The sequence below is a fragment of the Acinonyx jubatus genome, chromosome E2 (genome assembly GCF_027475565.1).
Source record: "Acinonyx jubatus isolate Ajub_Pintada_27869175 chromosome E2, VMU_Ajub_asm_v1.0, whole genome shotgun sequence".
Lineage (NCBI taxonomy): Eukaryota > Metazoa > Chordata > Mammalia > Carnivora > Felidae > Acinonyx > Acinonyx jubatus.
The window spans coordinates 41,229,806-41,250,344 of record NC_069396.1 but is presented as its reverse complement, the minus strand read 5'-3'; the positions used below and the strand labels follow the sequence as shown (position 1 = coordinate 41,250,344).

The window sequence follows — 20,539 nt, the reverse complement described above, 5'->3', positions numbered from 1 at the left end:
ATTCTTCTCATCATTTAGGGTCATGTTTTTCTGTCTCTTTGCATGCCTCGTTATCCTGGATTAGACACTGTTCTGAGTTTCGCCTTGTTGTGTGCTGGACATTTTTGTATTCTGACAAATCTTCTGGAATTGTGTTCTGGGATACAGTAAAGTTACTTGGAGACTGGTTTGATCTTCTAGGTCTTGTTTTTATGATTCATTAGGTACAGCCTGAAGCAGTGCTCAATCTAGGGCTAATTATTCCCTGAGGCAAGACCTTTCCAGGTACTGTCCCCAGCGTCCTGTAGATTAATAATTCTTTCCCATCTGTCTGGTGGGAACAGGCACTGTCCCCAGCCATGCGTAAGCACCTGGCACTGATCCTCTAATCGTTGTGGATGGTTCTTCCCCCAGGCTTGGATAGTTTCCTCATATTCCCACACCGAGGAATATTTTGTGAACGCTCAGGGGGCTGTCTGCAGATTTCCGGAGCTCTCTGTTTAGCTCTCTCCTTTCCAATACTCTGTCCTGCAAATTCTGTCTGCTGTGCTGTTCCCGGATGCTCACCTCCGTCTCCACAACTCAAGAGGTCCGCCTGGCTGCAATTCAGTTCTACCTCCCTGTGCCGTGACCTGGAAATTCTCTCAGGAATTAAGCTGACATAACTGTAAATCTGTTGTTTTGTTTTGCTTTCTCAAGTGGGAGGGTAAATCCATTACTCTGTCTTTCCAGCATTGCAGTTTTGAATAATTTGCAAGTATTTTTAAAATGCCTTTTGAAATCTTTTTTATTTTATTCTATCTCCCTGTTTTGTTTTGTTTTGTTTTGTTTCCATTCTGATCTTCCATTTTAATAGGAAACTGTCTGAGTATAGATTCTCTGGATTAGAGACCTGGACCCATCTCCTGTGAGCTAGGAAATCTTGGGCAAGTCATTTATATTTTATGAGAAAATGGAGATGACAGTAATATCTGTTGGCGTGATAATGGAATGAGGTTGTCTGATGGCACATAACAGACGACAGGCGCGTGGTCCGTAAATACACACTAAACGTAGAATAGAAGGTCAACCTTCATTCATTCTTACGTCCTGTCGTCAGCCTTCAGCTTGCAGGTTTGGGTGTCACCTTCTCACTGGGATGTTTTTGTCCCTAGGTCTGCCCTGGCTGCAGTCATCCTCACAACAAGCCTGACAGGCCGGACCGTTGCCATTCCTCAGCCTCGTCAGAGATCCCTATCTGAGAGTGACGTGACCTCTGTGGACAAGGACAGTTTCATCGAGCCCTATGCCACCACCTCAGAGCTGAGGCTTCAGTAAGGACCATATTGCTGGCTCTGCCTTTTCTCCGGGCGGAGGAGAAACAGCTCGCGTGTGCGTGTGGTTATGACTGGAGCTTAGGACTCAAGTTTTCGTCACCAGTGTCAGAGGGACACTGTCCTGGGACGTTGATTGCTTAAAAATCATATCAGAATTTTCTCTAGAGTGGCTCTTGTTCAGTTATGGCTTGTGAAAGCCCTGGTTGTTTTCATGGACGCACAGAGCCAGTGAATTCAGTGCTGCCTTTCGCCCTTCACGGGACTCTCTCTGTGCCACAACCTAGATGGCGAGAGTTGTCACCCACCGCTTCTCATGTGTCTTCTCTCTGAGCGTTCACACTGATTTTACCTTCATTGGCACCTATGGACCTTCAAGCATCATTTTCTCTGGTGCTTGTACTGGATGAGAGCCAGCATAGGGCTGGGGGGTTTCCTCCTGAGGCAGAGAGCGTTGAGGACAGAGCTGAGGAAGGTACAAGGAGCGCCTGGGGATGGCTCAAGGGTTTGAGGGGGATGGTCAGTGTGGGGCTGAAATGAGTTTTCAAGACAGAGAAGAGGGAGCATAACACCTGTGAACAGCTGAAGGAAGATGTTTGTGGCTGAGGGCACTTGGGTAAAGTGGGGAGTCATTCAAGATGGCCTGGAGGGGTGGGCAGGGGCCAACCTGGTGATACATTAGGGGTCCTGTTCTGAGGTTTGGTGTCCCCCTCCCACCACCGACCCAGGAGCCACAGGAAGAAAGACACTGAGGGCTTTAAGGGCTTATGAGGCGGGGTTGGGGATACATGACCAGATTTGCCTTTTATCTGTCTTGTTTCTTCAATTTTGTTTTTGGAAGTTTTTCTGCGTACCAAATATCGTATATTTCGGATGTAGTAAGATCTATCAGTCTTTGTAGTTTCTGGCGGTATTGTGAAATCTAGAAAGATCTTTCCTATTATATAAATGCTCACTTCCTTCCTTCCTTCCTTCTAGGACATGTTTATGTCTTTGGTTTTTACATTTTAATCTTGACTTCATTTTGAGATGTTTGAATGTAGCCTGTATTTGTCCTGGTAAGAATTAGCCAAATAAGAACTAAAGATGAGGAAATGATCCTAAGCTTCACTAGAAAGAATAAGCAGATAAGACCATCAGAGGAGATCCAGAAAGGAAGAATATGACTGTGGGGAAGGGCTAGATTAGCCACATCATACTTGATTTTTTTCTAAGTTTATTCTTATTTATTTTGACAGGGAGATAGAGAGTGAGTGGGGGAGGGGCAGAGAGCGAGGGAGATCGAATCCCAAGCAGGCTCTGCCCTGTCAGCACAGAGGCCTCCTTGGGGCTCAAATTCACAAACCATGAGATCATGACCTGCGCCGAAGTCCAGAGTCGGATGCTTAACCGACCGAGCCACCCAGGTGCCCAACCACATCACATGCGTACTTGAATTAGTGAAAACAGGACTCGTTCCATGATGGAGAAGTGCACGTGGATGCCCTAGGGCACCCTGGTGTTTGCCTGTGACTGTGTCATAAAGGCAGCCCCACAGAGCAAGGGGAAGGAAAGGATTCGAAGGTACAGTGATTAGCAATGGTAGAAAAAAAAAAAATCAGCCTCGAGCCTTGCCTAGTTCACAGCCCAAACAAATTGCTGTTAAATGAAAGGATTAATCTGTGCACACACATAAATAAGACCACGAAATCCTATGCCAATCTTGCCAAACCTTTCAGAAGGAGATGCCTGCCTACTATGCACTTCTAAACTAATAATTTAGAAGGTAAAAAAAAATGTTGTTTAATCATCTGTACGTTAAAAAAATTTACATAGCCTGGGGCGCCTGGGTGGCTCAGTCGGTTAAGCGGCCGACTTCAGCTCAGGTCATGATCTCGCGGTCCGTTTGTTTGAGCCCCGCGTCGGGCTCTGGGCTGACGGCTCAGAGCCTGGAGCCTGCTTCCGATTCTGTGTCTCCCTCTCTCTCTGCCCCTCCCCCGTTCATGCTCTGTCTCTGTCTCAAAAATAAATAAACGTTATAAAAAAAAAAATTTAAAAAAAAATTTATATATCCACAATGGAATTAATAGAAAAAATATTTGCAGTAAATAAAAAGTCAGGATTTTATATTTATAGATAAAAAAATAATTTCAAATTGTGATGGACATACTAGAAGCAAAGTATATGAATATGTATATAATATATGTGTATAATTAAATAATATAATTAAATTGATTATGTTGATTAAATATACATTTAATTATATATAGTATAATTAAATATATTAATATACATTTAATTATGTATAATATAATTAATATATAATATAATTTAATTATATTAATTATATATATATTTAAACTAGAAGCAAAGTATATAAAACCTATATATGGAAATGTATTGTTTCAGTTAGAAATGCAGATTTATACAATGAGGTTTAACTTCTTTTGGCCAGTTTTGGAAAATTGTTACTAACGTAGTCCCAGGTTGGGGAGTTGATTGGTGAAATGATTTTGCGCAGTAAGCTTGTAGACCCAGCAAATAATCATACCATTTGATTCAACAGTCTACCATACGGTTATTTGATTCATAAGACTAATGCTAAATACGGAAGAGATTATCGGCACATAGATGATCATTCCAGAATTATGTATAACAGTGAAAATTGGTGGGTGGAGGGGTGGTGGTGGTGGTGCCTGACTGGATCAGTCAGTAGAGCATGCTGACTCCAGATCTTGGGGTCGTGAGTTCGAGCCCCACATTGGGTGTAGAGCTCACTAAACAAACAAACAAACAAACCAACAGTGAAAATTGGGGGAAAAAACCCCTAAGTATAGGGAGTAGCTGACTAAACTGGTGTACCTACATGAGTCTTACCTTTTAACATTCTGACTTTAAAAACATGTTGCCAGTGAGGCAAATCATATATGTATGCAGTGATAGGAACTATAAAAACCTAGGTAGGAAACTAGAAATGCTAAGAGTGTACAAAGAGATGGACTAGTGGGTGACTTCCTCCTTTAGCTTCTGTATATTTTGTAATGTAGTTGTAATAATTTTTTTTAATTTTTTTTTTTAACGTTTATTTTTGAGACAGAGAGAGACAGAGCATGAACGGGGTAGGGTCAGAGAGAGAGGGAGATACAGAATTGAAACAGGCTCCACCCAGGCTCTGAGCTGTCAGCTCAGAGCCCGACGCAGGGCTCGAACTCGCGGACCGCGAGATCATGACCTGAGCTGAAGTCGGACGCTTAACCGACTGAGCCACCCAGGTGCCCCCGTAGTTGTAATAATTTTATGGCAGGGACTTGGAGGTAGGGCATCTAACACGTGTCTGTATACCAATGTGAAACGTTAAGTGGCTTGCTTGCTTGTTTGTTTATTTCGCTCTCAACATTGTAATACAGACCAAATTGGCAGAATGAGACAAGAAGAACTTCTTTGCCGTCCTTTGAAATGCTGGGCTACGGGGAGGAGGATTCCGACACACACCTGTCGTCCAGCTGCATGGACTCGGCTGATGTCGGCACCCGCAGGGAAGAGGGAGGTCTCGGGGAGGCTGTGTATGCCGTGCCCCACAGAAATCAGGTATTTGTCACATTCCAGAATTTCTTCTGCACCTTGACGTTAACTTACCGTAAATTGTGTAGATTAGGAAGGATTTGCTTTTCTCTCTTTTGTATTGGCTTTTGTTTGGGGGCTATTTCTCTTAACGTGGGCAGTCTCATTTTTGATCTGGTTAGGCTACAATCTCCAACTCTTTCCTTTATCGTCCAAAGACAGGTCCTCCAGAGGCAAAAATGATCATCTTCACATTCTTAATGTAGATTTCCATCCAGTGCTAGAAAGCAAAGCCTGCTCTTTTCCTTGCCCGCCCCCCTGCCCAAGCTACTTTTCCGATCACTTCTCCAGTGTCGCCACGCATGTTGCAGCCTTTCTTTAAATTCATGCGTGACAAGAGGAACATCGCCATTTGTCTCTGTAGTAGCTGGCATTCTCTGAGCGCTGTTCCAAGCTCAGAGTCTGAGTCTCTGTTCCAAGCTCTTGTGTGCACATATCCCCACTTCCTCAGTGAAGTAGATTGCATTTATGGCACCAATCACACAGTGGGAACTGAGGCACAGAGGTTGAAGGGCCCCGTTCCTCCACCACTGCCCGAGCTGCTCTGGTTTCAACTCCAGAGTTTGGGGAACTGGATGGTGCCATTTCCTTCGTGGCAAAAGATAGCACTGTAATTTCTTTTTCTTTTCTCTTTTTCACTGTCACTATGACATGTGTTCAGAGTGACTGTATATACAGATTTGCAGCATCAAGATTATATTCATATTGATTATATTTCTATGGATTGTGCCCCACTGTACTGAATCACATGTTCAGTGGCCCTAGGGAGCTCATTTGGAGGAATCCTTATGTGGGCATTTCATGAACTAACTATCACTTGCTAACATAGGCAGACTGTAACATGCGGAGGGAGGTTTCTCTACAGCAAGGAGTCCCGGAGCAGGCAGCTGGCTGCTGAGCCCAGAGGAGATTCTGCTGCGGGGTTCCACAAGGCCCAGGGGAGGTCCCACTGCCCCTCAGTCTGCATGCTCTCAGGCCAGCATTTTGCACTGAGGTTACAGCTAGAGTTGTATCACTCAACTATTTGGGGAAGTGAAGCTTGCTACCCCGTTTCCCATAGAAAAGAGATTATAGCGACCCAGGCAACCTTCTGTGTCCTTAGCAAGACAGATGTTTTATTTTGCAGGCACATCTGTCATGGCTGCTTCAGGACCCATGGGCAATAGGGAAATAATTGTTTTAATTTAAAATTTGAAGACTAGAGCAGTCAGCTAGCAATAATCAAGAGTTGGTGAGGATATAGAGGAACCATCTAGTTCTGACAGGTGTGTGCATTGGTACTATGACTTCAGAAAGCTGTTTGACATTTCAGTTTATATTAAAGCTGAACAATGTGCATGTTCTATAGCTACCAGCAAGGAAAAAAATTGAAAAGTAGAAAGTAATATAACACATTAGTGTTCTCATTCTCCAGAATGATCAAGTAATGCCATCTTATCTTTTCTTGTTTCAAATTTTTTAAAAAGAAATGAAATTACAGTTAGGGTTGAAATCTTCTTTGTCTCCCTCCCTGGAAGGCCATCTGCTCTTGGATTTGGAATACATTCTCAAAGTCTGTGCTTTTATTCTTTATTTTATTCTCTAAATAAGCGTCAGCACACAAATACAGTACAATTCTTTTCTTATAGCAAATAGGTCACCATACTAAACCAGTCATTCCGTCTCCCAAGCTTTTTTCACTCAGCGTTACAGTTTTGAGATAAATCCACCTTAATTTTTTTATCTACATACCTACCGATGAACACTTGGGTTATTTCCTCGCACATTTGGTACATGCACCTATGTGTGCTGGGTCACACTAGATATTGTCAGATTGTTCTCCAAAGCAGTTGTTTTTTTTTGCTTTTGCCTTCCCACCAGCAGCATATGCATGCCCGTCACCATGTTTCTGTACGTCCCAGCCAACAGGAAAGCCTTCCCTACACAGCCCAGGAACCAGAGATGGAGTGTTAGGAACTGATCGCAATTGCAAAGGGTCATCATAGTCCGTACATTGTCCTGGCCGGTTGCAGATGGCAGCAATGAAAGGGCCCTTTAAGCTGGAAAGGGATCTCAATTTCCCACAGACTTACAATTAGGTAGGTGGGGGAGGGTTGCAGGGGCTAGACAATAGGTGGAGAAAGACACGTTGACATTTTCTGAGCATTTAATGTATGCTAGGCAGCTTATATGTACCATCTCATTTACTTCACACCCTTGGTGATAATTAAGTATGTGAAGAAACAGGGTAAGTGACTTGCCCAGAGTTACCCAACCAACCATCCAGTAACAGAGGCAGGATTCAGACCAGGGCGGCCAATTTTCTCTTTTAGAATTAAACTTTGTGTTTATTGTCCTGTGCCTATTGAGAATATTTCTTAGACATAAAGCTTTCTTTGAAACTGGCCAACTATTCTTAATTTTATATGATTGAAGTTAGGATTGGGGAAAAAAATGGGTGTGTGGAGCATGTAAGACTGCTATGTAACCACTAGATGGCACCAGCTATGAAGGAGATACTGCCTGTGGGATACATTTAATATTTTTAAAAAAAGTAAACTTGCCTTCTCTGTATTTACATTCTGTAATCTGATGTAAAAATTTAGGATTTTATCCTTTTTTATGAATCATTCTTACTTCCTTTAAAGTAAACAGTTTTCAAAACTAGAAAGATAAGGAAACAGCAACCCAAGTCAGGCAGTTTGGATTTAAATCTGTACCTCACGCCTCTCTCTGTGTTCCAGGATAGTTTGGGCAAACATCTTCATGGGAAGTGTACACCCGCCCAGAAATGGCCTAACATGGAAAGCAAGTCTTGTTTTCAGCAGTTTTCTTACTGGTGCCACCCAAAAGTAAGGCTGCAGGGGAAGTGGGGTGCGTGAATTTGTGGTCAGTTCATGCGATGCTAGCATCCAGTAGACAGAACAGTGCCATGGGCATTCAGAGACCTGAGTTCAAGTCCCCCCTTCTCTACTTCCCAGTTGTATGGCTTGGGTAAGTCAGATAACCTCTCTGCACCTCCGTTTCTTCATCCTATAAAGGACTGTGTTAGGGAGGACGCTGTCTTTGGGCAGGCCAGTAATTTAACATACAGTTACCAGGTGTGCAGTGAGTACCAGGCATTGTGCTAGGTGCTGGAGAAGCAGTGTAAGGCAGAGTCCACGGTCACACCATCACTAGTTAATCAATCACAATTACGATAAGTGTTACAAAAGAAGGGTACAGGGGTATAAGACCATGTTGGGGGACCGCCAAGGGAAACAGCCAAGGCACGGGAAGGAGCTCCCCCCTGCTTGCTTCTCCCTTTGAGGTCACTTGATTCTTCTGCCTGACACCTTGGTAGGGTCGTTCTTTGTCTCCGCAGTTCAGTAACTTCACCAGAATTAATTGTGGTGTGTATTATTTGCTGTCCTTCTCTCCTAAACTTTAGTTTGTTATTTAATTCTTCAGACAGAGATTTTCCTCCCCCTTTTTTGTTTTCAGGGAACATTTCCTTCCCTATGTTAATGTTATCATCTATTTGTTTCATTCTCCTTTGGGAACACCAGTTATACATTTGTCGGCCATCTTTTGTTTGTCTTCCACGTCTGTTATGTTTTCTGTAGTCACTTGTCACTTTCTGTGATTTCCTCTGCATACTCTCCTCATCTCTCTGTCAGCTCTTTGTTGTTGTGTGTTATTGCTTCTAGAAGTACAGCCTTTACCTCCTCTATTTTGAATTTATTTTTCCTTTTGGTTTTTAGTTCTCCAAATTTACTTTTCACATCTTTTGTTACCTTATCACTTCTCTTGATCTGATGTATCTCTTCTTTGGGTTCTTGATATCAGTGTGTGCTGTCCTTCATCTCTTGGAGAGAATAGAGGCTGGATTCTGGACAGTGAAGGCAGGCTCTCCACTGGTGTGTCCCTTTAGATTCTTCTCCCCTCACCTCTGCCCTATGGGAATGACTACTTCTCATGGGCCCATCTGCACCCTTGCTCTCATTGCAGCCATCAGAGCATCACTGTGGACCTTTGTGACTGTGATGCTTTGTGGTTTTACAAGGGTCTTCATGCCTGAAGGCTGAGGAGGTTCAGCAGCTTTTGGCATTTTCCTTCTGTTCCAGATTTCCTAGATTTGGTAGCTGTTTTCTGCCATTGACTAAGCTTTTTTTTTTCTTTTCTCCCCCCACCCCCCCCCCATTCTTCTGATTGCTTTCAGTAGGTTTTAAGGGAGGAGAGTGTAGTCTAAATGCCTTGTTACCATTTCTGAGTAGAAATCATGGATAGGATGTTATTGAAGCTCTCCTGTCATCATTCTTGCTATAGTTGTGTTTGTGGATTTGCAGAGCATCTTGTCATAAAGTGCCATATATTCACTCACTTGTTCATTTATTCATCCAAACACCCACCAACAAACTGATATTTGAGTGTCTGCCATGTGCTTGGATGGAAGCCCAGAGAGGAACCATTCATGCAGGGGTAAACCAGTTCTCTCTAGAAACTTGTGGAGGCCAGGGATTAGTGGACATTTTACTGCTGCTGCTGCTGTCAATGATGAGGAATGTCCCCCTTCTCTCTCCATAGTTTTCAATGTCTTTATATTTTTCTTTTTGTTACATAGGTAATGCATGAATACATGTTTCTTACAAAAGCTGTGGATAGTACACTAAAGTGGCAGCCTGCCCTGAGACCCTGCTCTTATTCCAACCCTCCTCTCCTCTCCAGCAGTAGCCCCTGTGGCCACTTTGAAATCTGTGTCATTCTTTCAGCTGCAAAAATGGAATAGACAAACATAAGGTTTAAATAATAGACATTTAACTCTCTGACCTAACAAAGGCAAAGGACAGGAGATTCTAATATTGCTTTACACACCAATAGAAAGCTGGTGCCTGAGATACCCTTGGCCTCCTTTTTGTGGTCACCAGTGGGTGTAGTGGGTCCTGGTCCCAAACCAGAAAGGAAGAAGTGGGGTAAGGGCCTTCTCATTATGTTGCTCTGTATTTATCAGGGAAGACATTTTTTTTCCAGAAATTTCTCAGCAGGAGTCTCATTGGTCACATGCCCATCCCTTGACCAGTTACTGGCTCAGGGGAAGAGGAACCCATGCATCGTACCCTAGAGCTGAGTCCATTTTTGCCAAACCAAATCAGGAATCTCTTAGCAAGGGAGAAAGGAGGGCGCTGATTACTGAGAAGCCAGTGCAGCAGTGCCTGCCTGCTGTGGCGAGACTCCTGCAGCCTCTGCATTTACCCACACATGCCCACATGCAGACGGAGATACCCCCATTAGTTTATGTGCATGTGGATTAATGACTCTGCTCTACCAGTACAAGCTCCTCTGCACGAGCCTCATCCCCATCGGTAGCAGGAGAAGGCCGGATAGCAAGTAAGGCACAAGTCTTCACTCCAGCCAACGTGCAGAAGCCACCAAAAGAGTGAGCCCTGCTGTCTTCCATTGTAGGGTCTCCTCCATGCAGCAGGTGAGGAGGCATGGATTCCCAAGCCCTTCGTCCAGCATGTTGTTGGATCTCCAGAGGTCCTTCCACCTTGCAAAGCAGAATTGCCCCTTCCAGAGTTAGTTCTTGGTTCCCCGCATGTTCCTAGCACACCCTTGCCTTGACTTTCCTCCGAGGCGGGGCTTGCTGGACCCTCATGTTGCTCTACTTCTGATGAGCATATAATGCGTCTCGGGTGGGCTTCTTCCCTTAGCATCACTGATGTGAGGAGAGGCATCTGGGAAGGTGGCCATGCCCCATGGGCTGGGCCCTGTGTCATCCAGGTTATCTCTGCTGGAGGCCAAGGAATGGTGGGGACCCCAACCTACTAGTAAGGTGTCACAGCCATCTCACTCTTGAAGCCACGGGAATCCACACTGCAGTTTCCTTGCTGTGTTGGCAGGTTTCCTCCTTTGAGTAACAGAAGGCTTCTGACATCACAATCGGTTGTGCATGTTTTTGAACCTTATCTGCATGAAATTCCAGAACATGTATTCTTTTGCATCCAACCACGTTGTTACTTATGTATAAGCTTAAAGCTGTATCGTCCTGATAAATTGAAAATTTGGTCACTATAAAGTGAACATTTTTATCTCTAAAAATGTGTTTTGCTTTAACATCTATTCTGACATTATCCACGGTTTTTTTGATGTTTGCACGGTCCATTTTTTTCCATCCTTTCATTTCAACCTTTCCCTATCCTGAGATTTATCTGTGTCTTGTAAACAGCATATAGTTTTGTTTTTTTAATGTTTATTTATTTTTGGGAGAGAGAGGGAGAGAGACAGAGAGTAAGTGGGGGAGGGGCAAGAGAGAGAGGGAGACACAGAATCTGAAGCAGGCTTCAGGCTCTGAGCTGTCAGCACAGAGCCCGATGTGGGGCTCAAACTCATGAACCATGAGATTATGACCTGAGCCAAAGTTGGACACTTAACCAACCAAACCACCCAGGCGCCCCTTAAACAGCATATAGTTTTTTAAAACAAGTTTACTGAGATATAATTCACATACCACCCTATTCCTCCATTTATACACTGCAGCATATACAGTTTTTGTTAAGCAGGTTTGCCCGATTTTTTCTTTGCCTTTTTACCGAAGCATTTAGTCCTTTTATATTTAAGGTATATATGGATATATTTGAATTTAACTTTGCCATCTTTATTTTTTCCATTTGTCCCTTTCTTCTTCTTTTTTTTTTTTTTTTGTCTTCTCTTCTTTGAATTGATGATTTTTTTCAGTTCAGTTTCCTTCCCTCTACTAGCTTGCAAATTATACTTTTCCCCCCTAATGATTACCCCAGTAATTATAGCTTGTACACTTTCCTCTCTAAAATCTGGGGTGCCGGGCCGCCCAGGAAGAGAACGAAGGAGGCTGGTATGTGTGCTGCAGGCAAATGAGGAAAGGCTGTTCCCGGCATCACTGAGGTCTGTGCTCCCACTGGGCTGGCCTGCCTCTTCCTTCCCTTTCTTCAATACCCAAACAAGTTTTGTTTTAATTACCAAGGAATTTAAGAAATTATTCAGGGGCACCTGAGTGGCTCAGTCGGTTAAGCGTCCGACTTCGGCTCAGGTCACAATCTCACGGTTCGTGGGTTCGAGCCCCGCATCGGGCTCTGTGCTGACAGCTCAGAGCCTGGAGCCTGTGTCAGATTCTGTCTCCCTCTCTCTCTGCCCCTCCCCCACTCGCACTCTGTCTCCCTCGGTCTCAAAAATAAATAAACATTAAAAAAAATTAAAAAGAAATTATTTAAATTCATACTTTTAAATTAGAGTGGCTTTTAGGATATTGTCACAAATTCTTTAGGCCTATCTATCAATGTATAAATACTCACAGAGGTACATAGGCCATAAACGTGCAGCCCGGTGAATTTTTACACAGCAGCTACCACCCAAATTAAAAAGAAAAGAACGACATTACTAGGACCCTAGGAGTTACCCTTCGTGACCGAGAAGAGGCCACTGCTTCACCACTGCCTTGACTCCAAGAGCTGATTAGCTCCTAGAAAATCACCTTCGATTATTTTTGCCTACTCTGAAAATGATGGATTTCGTCATTGCCCTATGTATTGTTTAGAACATTTGAGAGTCTTCTGTTGTTGTGCGTGGCGGTAGCTGGCTCACTCTCATCGCTTTGTGACACCCCATCGTGCACCGCTAACATTCAGTGACTCGCTTGTTTTGCTGTGGCTCTTAGGAGCAGCACTGCGGTAAACAGTCCTACGTATACGTACGTATTTCCAGTGGGCCTGTGCTGCTCACAGATGCTCATGTTCTGCATGGGTATAATCTAGGGCACACGTGGGGCAGCCTTAGCACTCGGAGACTAGTAGAGAGGCCGACATATGAGGCCCCTTAGCACTTTCCCATCTCCCTGATAATAGTCAGCTAATAAATCTTTTTTTTTTATTTTTTTAAAATGTTTTATTTATTTTTGAAAGAGAGAGAGAGACAGAACATGAATGGGCAAGGGACAGAGAGAGAGGGAGACACAGAATCCAAAGTAGGCTCCAGGCTCTGAGCTGTCAGCACAGAGCCTGACGTGGGGCCTGAACTCATGGACCGTAGATCATGACCTGAGCTGAAGCCGGACACTCAACCGACTGAGCCACCCAGGCGCCCCACCTAACAAATCTTTGACAGGGTAAACAACGCCGTCGGTTCCCAAGAGATAAAACCCAAGAAGTCATTTCTTTTTTCTTTCTTTGAAAGCTAAGTAGAGTGGGATACCTGTCTGCATCCTAAGCTGGGTCACCTTAGAGCCCTGCTCCCAGAGCCTGGTGGGCCGAACGGCCTTAGCTCCTGGCTCTGAAATGCCCCTTCTCATGGACATCTCGCCCGTCAATGCTGCCACTTCTCTGTCAGCCTTGGGGACAGCCCTCCTGTGGTCTGCAGCACAGCAAAGCCCAGCTGACCACATGAGCACGATTCCACCGAAGAATCAGGATAGCAGAAGGGACCCCAGCCCAGAGGGCGCCCATCGTAGTTTGCTGTCGAAGACCTGGTCACCGCCCTTCCGCCTGAGCAGCCTCTGCTGCCAGTGGACTGTCTCATGCTCATCACGAGGTGATCCCGGTGGGACTGTCTCACGCTCATCACGAGGTGATCCCGGTGGGACTGTCTCACGCTCATCACGAGGTGGTCCCCCTCCTGTCCCACGCGTCTGTGAGGGTCAGCTCCGCAGCCCTGCCACCACTTATGATACCTACATAGGACGCCCTCACGGACAGTGGGGGGAAGGCTTCCATTCTCTCAGGAAGCAGCATTTACAGTGGACCCAGAGCCAGCAGGTGTAGTGGACCTCTATCCCAAACGGTGGCCTGGATGAGGATTCTCCTCATCAGGGTTGGCAGCGCTCGGCCCACGTAGAGATGAATAACACACCATCAGCACCCGGGTAGGGTGGTACTGGGTGCTGTGCCGGGCAAGCCGGGTGCAACCCCCCTTCCTGGGTTGGCCCCTGGCAGGAGTGAGGAAGAGGGGCACCCGGGCAGCGTGAGTGGGATGCGAAGCTCTCTGTGGCCGGAGCATCATTTGGGTGGCATTGCCTTCGCTACCAGGCTTTTCCCGGGGGACCTGACGTTCCATCCAGTCCTGCCTGGTGTCGTCCCTTTGTCTCAGAGTGGGAAGTGGCAGCGGAAGAGGTGTGGAATAAGACGCTTGCGTTTGTTCGGAGGAAGTTTGGTACAGATGGCACTCACCACACGTTCTTTTTGTCTTTTGTAACAAAAAGGTTCCGTTGTCACATACGGTGGACAGTGAAGATGAGGAAAATATTTCTGAGCAAGATGAGTTTCCAGGCTCACCTCATACACCACGGCGTACACAAGAAATAGGTAAAAAAAAAAAAAACCAAAAAAACATTTTGTGGCAATAAATATTGGTTAATGTTTCGAACCTAGAGCCATTGCACCCCTATACCATGCTTCTGTGATTCTAAGTAGGAATGTTCAGAGTTTTGTTTTCACTGGAGATGCGTTATTCCTTGGCCGGTGGCCTGGGTGTTAGGTTGTCTTGAATGTACAAGGTGCTCACTTTGGAGTCCGTTCTGTCCTGTCAGTTCTGTTCGCCGTGAGCGGACAGACGCGGGGGAGGGGAAGGTTGAGAAGGGCGCTGAGGGGGGCTGCAGAGGCAGCACAGTGCTGGAGAGCAATTACTGCTGCGGCTCGAGAAGGTGGCAGGCACAATAGGCTTTGTTAGGCCGGACTCCAAAGGACAAGGTGGGATTTTGTCCCATGCCCCAGTCTAGGCTGCCCCAGGACATCTGATGGAAAGTTTAGTTACGAATAGTGGGTCAATATTGTTCAAGTGCTGGTAATTGTAATGAACCAGGAAATAGATTTACAGTCCTTTGTGTATCTTTAAGCACTTTTGTCGGTCTTTCTGAATTCTATTAGTTCTAATTTATTTTCATCCAGTTATTTCTGCTCTGTAAATTGACTGTAGAAAGCTAAGAACAACCGACTTTTCACTACAACAAAGGGTGCGGGCACCCTAGGGTATAAGATTACCTTCCTCAGGAAGTACCTTAATCACAAATGTGTATTTGTAAATTAAAAGTGATTACTGGGCAAGATTTGCTTTCCTCTGTATCACCGAGGCAGTTTGCTTCAAAGAACAACTATTTGACCGGTCAGATGCTACTTGCAGGCAGAGGGGAGTCAAGTCTCAGCACCTTTGGGTGGCACATGTAGAGAGAAGAGGGGATGGGGCGGTGTTGGAAAGGTAGGGGCATCTCAGAGTCACTCCGAGGAGTTTGGCCTCGGTTCTGCAACCATGTGAGCCAAGGGGGTGCTCCGGAATTAACAGGATAAGGAGAGAAGCAGGTGGGTCAGGCCCCCTGCCTTGCGGGGGGGGGGGGGGGGGGCACTTGTTCATCTCATCGGTAGAAGCCAGGCTCCTGTGGTCATGCTCTGGTGAGTTGTTAGATGTCTTTACCTGCTTTTAAAACGTTTTCCTCTCCCTCTCTCTTCTTTTAATCAGATGGCAAACCTTTGGTTCTGAATTTAACGGTAAGATTCATTTCTTTTCTTTTTTTTTTTTTTAATTCTTAATGTTTATTTGTTATTGAGAGAGAGAGAGACAGAGCATGAGCATGGGAGGGGCAGAGAGGAGAAGACACAGAAGGATTCATTTTTTAAAAACCAGTTTTCTCAATAAATAGAATTTCCACCAGAATTTTAAACAACTTTTGTGATTTGTAGGGGGGATAGCTTCCCTTACAAGTCCTTTCCCATTAAATGTTTTTTTTAAATACTTTTGAAACCTGAAGAAACTCCTATTTTCCATAGTTTAAAAATGAATGTAACATTTTGAGAGGTTAGGAATGAATAGATGATAACAAATTTGCAAGCATGGAAATAGGGTTTTGTTTTTTCTTTTTTACAAACATGGAAATAGTTTTAACTTAGGTTTAAATCCTCCGATGCCATAGGAATGTAAAAACTAAAGATTTCTCAGTAGAGTTCATTTTATAACCTTATCTACTTTTTCGGCAGAAATTAGAAACTTAGTATCAGATCGATGTGTATTGGAAAAATGAGCAAAAGGTCAAAGCCTTCCCTTTCCTCTAAATTTTGGGCCAAAAAGGAAGATCCTACGCTTTTCTCAGCACTTTGGAAATGCGCTTCTCTGCAGCCAGTGGGGTCTTTTTGCTTTTCCCAACGAAGAAGAACCCAGTTAGAGTGCCCTCTAACTGGTCGGCACCCGCAGCCCCATCTTGTGTTTCCAAACTTGAACTGACGGCCTGTCCCTCGTGAGACCTACATGTGAAAACATGGTGGCTGAACTCACGGGGGAGAGTCGGGAAGAAAGCCCGAACGGGACCTCCTTTACTGCCTCCTAGGAGGCACCAGAAGGGGAAGATGCAGCTAAAAGAAACAATGGATATTAGAGTTTCTAAAGCTGCAGCAGGCTACAAACTCCAGGAGCCAAAGTGCAGGGAAAGAAGCGTATTTAATTATGTGATAGACAAAAACCCAGCTGCTCATGCCAGTCTGTTTTTAGGAGATGCTAAGTACTCTTAATTCAGTACTGTGTTTCCTTCCCTAGGATGAAAAACCACCATTGTGTGAAAAGCCTCCACCGTCCCCAGGTATTTGCCTTTTAAATTTAATTATGGTGAACACCTTATTATTGTAGAGGTTACCCAGAATTATCTTGTCTAAAATAAAAGTCACTTCTTTCCCCCATACAAGCTGTTGCTTCTGTCCCATCACTGTGTTTGGGAAGAGGAGGCACCTGTTGATCTTCCACCTGTGCCCTAAAAGAGAGGGTCCAAGTGTTCAGACGTTGAATGGTGGGTGGATGTCGCCTGGGGATGTGCTCAGGCACTGGGAGGCCAGTGTTTGCAAATCAGGGCCACTTTGTGTCCCCGCCGCCTCCCAGGGCAAGGCACAGGCCGGGAAGCCGCCACCTTTTCTAGCTGACCTTTCCTGGCATGTTTTCAGCTGTAGTCTCCATCTGCCATCCAGTCTCCAATGTTTTATTTCTGAGATGCCTCCGAGTTGCCCTCTTGTTTTCAGTGCACCTGCAGAGTTACTCATTTCTTAGACTTCCCTTTCATGTTCTAGCGACTGGATATGCATGTATCAGGGGTCAGGGAGGCTATCTGGAGCCACCAGTCCTTCCACTAGCCCTTGCCTGCCCCCTGGGGTGTGTGCCAAGCCACAGTCTGGAGCCACCGGCCCTTCCACTCTTGTCGCCCCACCTCCAACTCCGCTTCTGTCTCTAGCCTCTCTCTCCATTCAGAGGCATGCCCTGGGCCAGGGAGCACATTGCAGTCCTTAACCTCCTGTGACCTCCGTGAGCATCTCTCTGCACAGAATGTCGCTCTGTGTTCTCCCCCAATCTCTCTTGCTACTCCTTAAAATCCTTCGTGACCTCTGGCTTCTCCTCTCCCTGGTGCCCACGGGCTGGTGGCTCCTCCGTCTCTCCAGCTGAGTCCGCCTTCAGAGTGGGGCTGTGTCCTAAACTGAGCTTGACTTACCCGATGCATCTGTGTTCCTTGTCGGGCTGAGTGTCTTTCAAGCCGCAGGTCTTGGTAGCCCTCCTTGATTTGCCCTCACTGCCCACACCTGGTCAGCTCTGGGCCTGTCCCTCTCTCGTATGTCCCTTCCTCTCTGCCCTCGCTCTGGGGCCCTCTGGCCTCTCTGCCTCTGGACTGGACCTCATTCCTGTTCACTTTCTTCACTGCTGGCCCCAGAGGCTCATGTGAGAATAGAGCCTCTTCCTTTTCACACCTCTGCCTAAAAACCTTTTCTGGCTCCTGGCAGCCTGCAGGACAGAACCCTTACTTTACACATTATGATATGCAAGGGCCCCCCTCAGCTCCTGCCTCTCTCCCTGTGGCTTACTGTGGCCTCAGCAGACCACCCACTCTTTCTTGTGTAGGCCGTTCTCTTTGCAGGGACTGAAGAACACAGCGTGAGGCTGGACGTGAAGAAGTGACTCACATGGTTTTGGAGATAAAGTCTCTTATAATTTTGATGTAAAATTGTAAAAACCAATATTTAAAAAAACTTTTTCCCTGTACCTTTCCAGATATAACCGGTAGAGCACGGCAGAGATGTTTAGAAATAACCAAAGAGAAGTTCCAGGAAATAAAAGAAGAAAACTTGCATCTAAGCAATGCAAATCAAACCCTTACTCTTGAACTTAACATAGTAAAACAAGCATTGAAAGAACTACAGTTAAAACTGAAAAGAACAGAAAAAGAAAATCGAAAGTTGAAAGAGGCTAAGAAAGCATCCTCTCAGGAAGGTGGGGGTAACTACACTGCTCTTTTATTAAAGGAACAAACAAGAATTCACTTATTTTCTCATTTATTTGAAAGTTACTATTTTCTGTTGTAATATTTGCTGATGTTAATGTTTTTATTGTATTATAATATTTAAGGTTCTGTTTTTTTAAGTTTATTTATTTTGAAAGAGAGAAGAGAGAAACAGCACGTGAGCTGGGGAGTGGCAGACAGAGAGAGAATCCTGAGCAGGCTCTGCAACTGTCATCACAGAGCCCAATGCAGGGCTCGAACTCACAACTGTGAGATCATGATCTGAGCCAAGATCAAGAGTTGGACTGAGCCAGGAGCACCTGGGTGGCTCAGTTGGTTAAGCGTCCAATTTTGGCTCAAGTCATGATCTCACAGTTCAGGAGTTCGAGCCCCGCATCAGGCTCTGTGCTGACAGCTCAGATTCTGTCACAGATCCTGTGTCTCCCTCTCTCTTTGCCCCTCCCCTGCTTGTGCTCTCTCTCTCTTTCTCTCAAAAATAAATAAATGTTAAAAAAAACAGATTTGGACTGAACCACCCAGGCATTCCCTGAGGCATATATTTATTTCTACAGCTTTATATTATCTGTGCTGTTACTTTGTGGAATCTATTTTCTTTTCTTTTCTTTTTTTTTTTCTTTTTGTTTTGTTTTTTGAGAGAGAGAGAGAGAGAGAGCAAGAGAGCGTGAGCAGGAGAGAGCGGCAAAGAGGGAGAGAATCTTCAGGGCTTGATCTCATGACTGTCATATCATGTCCCGAGTGAAAATTAAAAGTTGAATGCTCAACCAGCTAAGCCACCCAAGCACCCCTGGAATCTCTTTTCTGTTATGCTTTCTAAAAGGATATTGCTATTCTATGGGAAGGTTATTAGTTCTAATAAATTTTACATTTATTTTATGTATATCATTTGAAACAATGACTTTTGCTGTCTACAGTTTTCATTTTACTTTAATTGTACATGCATAAACTTCCAAAACACCGTTGACTCTTCAGTGTTAAAAAAAACTTTGTAACTTTTATTCATTAATACCTATATATCTGTCCTCCACTGCCTCTTGTGAGCCTAAAGAGAAAAAAGAGCAGATGATTGTAATTTATATAAAATCTTGATCAATTTGATGTAAGTTCTTCTAATATTAAATTCTTTTTTTTCCCCCATAGTCACTGCACCTGAACTACTTTGTCTAAGGAAACAGGCTCAAGAATTAGTGGATGAAAATGATGGGTTGAAAATGACTGTCCATCGTTTGAATGTAGAACTGAGTAGATATCAGACAAAATTCAGGCATTTATCCAAGGAAGAGGTAATGTTTTCAATTTTAAAATATCAGTTTTCTGATTTTTTATTTTTCAGCCTTTGCTGTTGAATTGCTTTCCATTCTTGAAGGGTTCACTTTTTTTTTTTTAATGTTTGTTTATTCTTGAGACAGAGACAGAGCGTGAACAGGGGAGGGGCAGAGAAAGAGAGAGACACACACACAGAATCTGAAACAGGCTTCAGGCTCTGAGCTGTCAGCACCGAGCCTGATGCGGGGCTCGAACCCATGAACTGTAAGATCACGACCTGAGCCGAAGTTGGACGCTTAACCGACTAAGCCACCCAGGTGCCCCGAAGGGTTCATATTTATTATTATTTGGTGTAAAATGGCACATCCAAAGCACAGTCTTTTGGAGGACCTTTCTATGTCCTCCCTTCTGCCCTTCCTTCCCCTCCCCCTTTCTCAAAACAAAAAGCCATAAAGGTTCTTTGTAAAGAAAATTTGGGGACAATACAAAAGTAAATAAAGGAGTAAAAGTCCTTGTCTTCGGCTCCATTCTCAGTCCTGTTCCTCCAGGGTATAGCTGTTGTCTCTTGGTGTACAAACTTTGGAAAGAAAGCAGACTAGTTTTCACAGGTCCCCCAAATCACCTGGCTCTCATAGCCAATGGGACTTGGGCTCATGATACCCACAGGACTAGCAAGCAAAGCAGCAGTTCTGAAATAGGGATGGTGCACACAGGTGCGGCTACTCACTGGGCTCAGCACAGGGGGAGCAGGCAAATCACCCACCTCCCACTTTTCCCTGGAAGAGGTTTGACCTCATACTTTCCCAGCTGCTGCCTGGGGTCTGGCTTCCAATCAGCCTGCATCTGGGTGCTAAATACAGCCTTCCCTTTTGGGAAATTAATGAGTCTTGGTATGCCCTCAACTACTGGGAGCCACTAAGAACAAAGACAGTGGCTTGGACAATCACAGAGTTTTGAGAGGCAACCAGGAGCTCAGGCCAGGCTGATTGATGAGGCTCGTCTCTTATACCGGACCAGTCTGTCAAAACTGGGAGAGGTAGGCTGTTTTTCCTAATGTACAGAAACCAACACAGAGAGTCCAGGAAGGTGCAGGAAAAAGGGAGTATGTTCCAAACAAAAAGATCAGATACTGATTTTAATG

General features: G+C 44.8%; 1 protein-coding gene across 6 annotated transcripts in view; it reads left to right on the top strand.

Annotated features, from left to right (window-relative positions):
- The window catches only part of CEP89 (centrosomal protein 89), a 70,495-nt gene that overhangs the window by 7,867 nt on the left and 42,089 nt on the right, over positions 1-20,539 (top strand). For 2 of the 6 annotated variants that reach the window (XM_027044930.2, XM_027044933.2), the window contains exons 3-10: positions 1,134-1,292; positions 4,679-4,859; positions 7,616-7,723; positions 14,077-14,179; positions 15,327-15,355; positions 16,395-16,437; positions 17,886-18,110; positions 19,273-19,415. In XM_027044930.2, coding sequence (XP_026900731.1) covers positions 1,134-1,292; positions 4,679-4,859; positions 7,616-7,723; positions 14,077-14,179; positions 15,327-15,355; positions 16,395-16,437; positions 17,886-18,110; positions 19,273-19,415 — 991 coding nt within the window. The remainder of the gene's footprint in view (positions 1-1,133; positions 1,293-4,678; positions 4,860-7,615; positions 7,724-14,076; positions 14,180-15,326; positions 15,356-16,394; positions 16,438-17,885; positions 18,111-19,272; positions 19,416-20,539) is intronic. The other 4 variants (XM_027044931.2, XM_053211187.1, XM_015073115.3 and 1 more) reach the window with 4 other exon arrangements.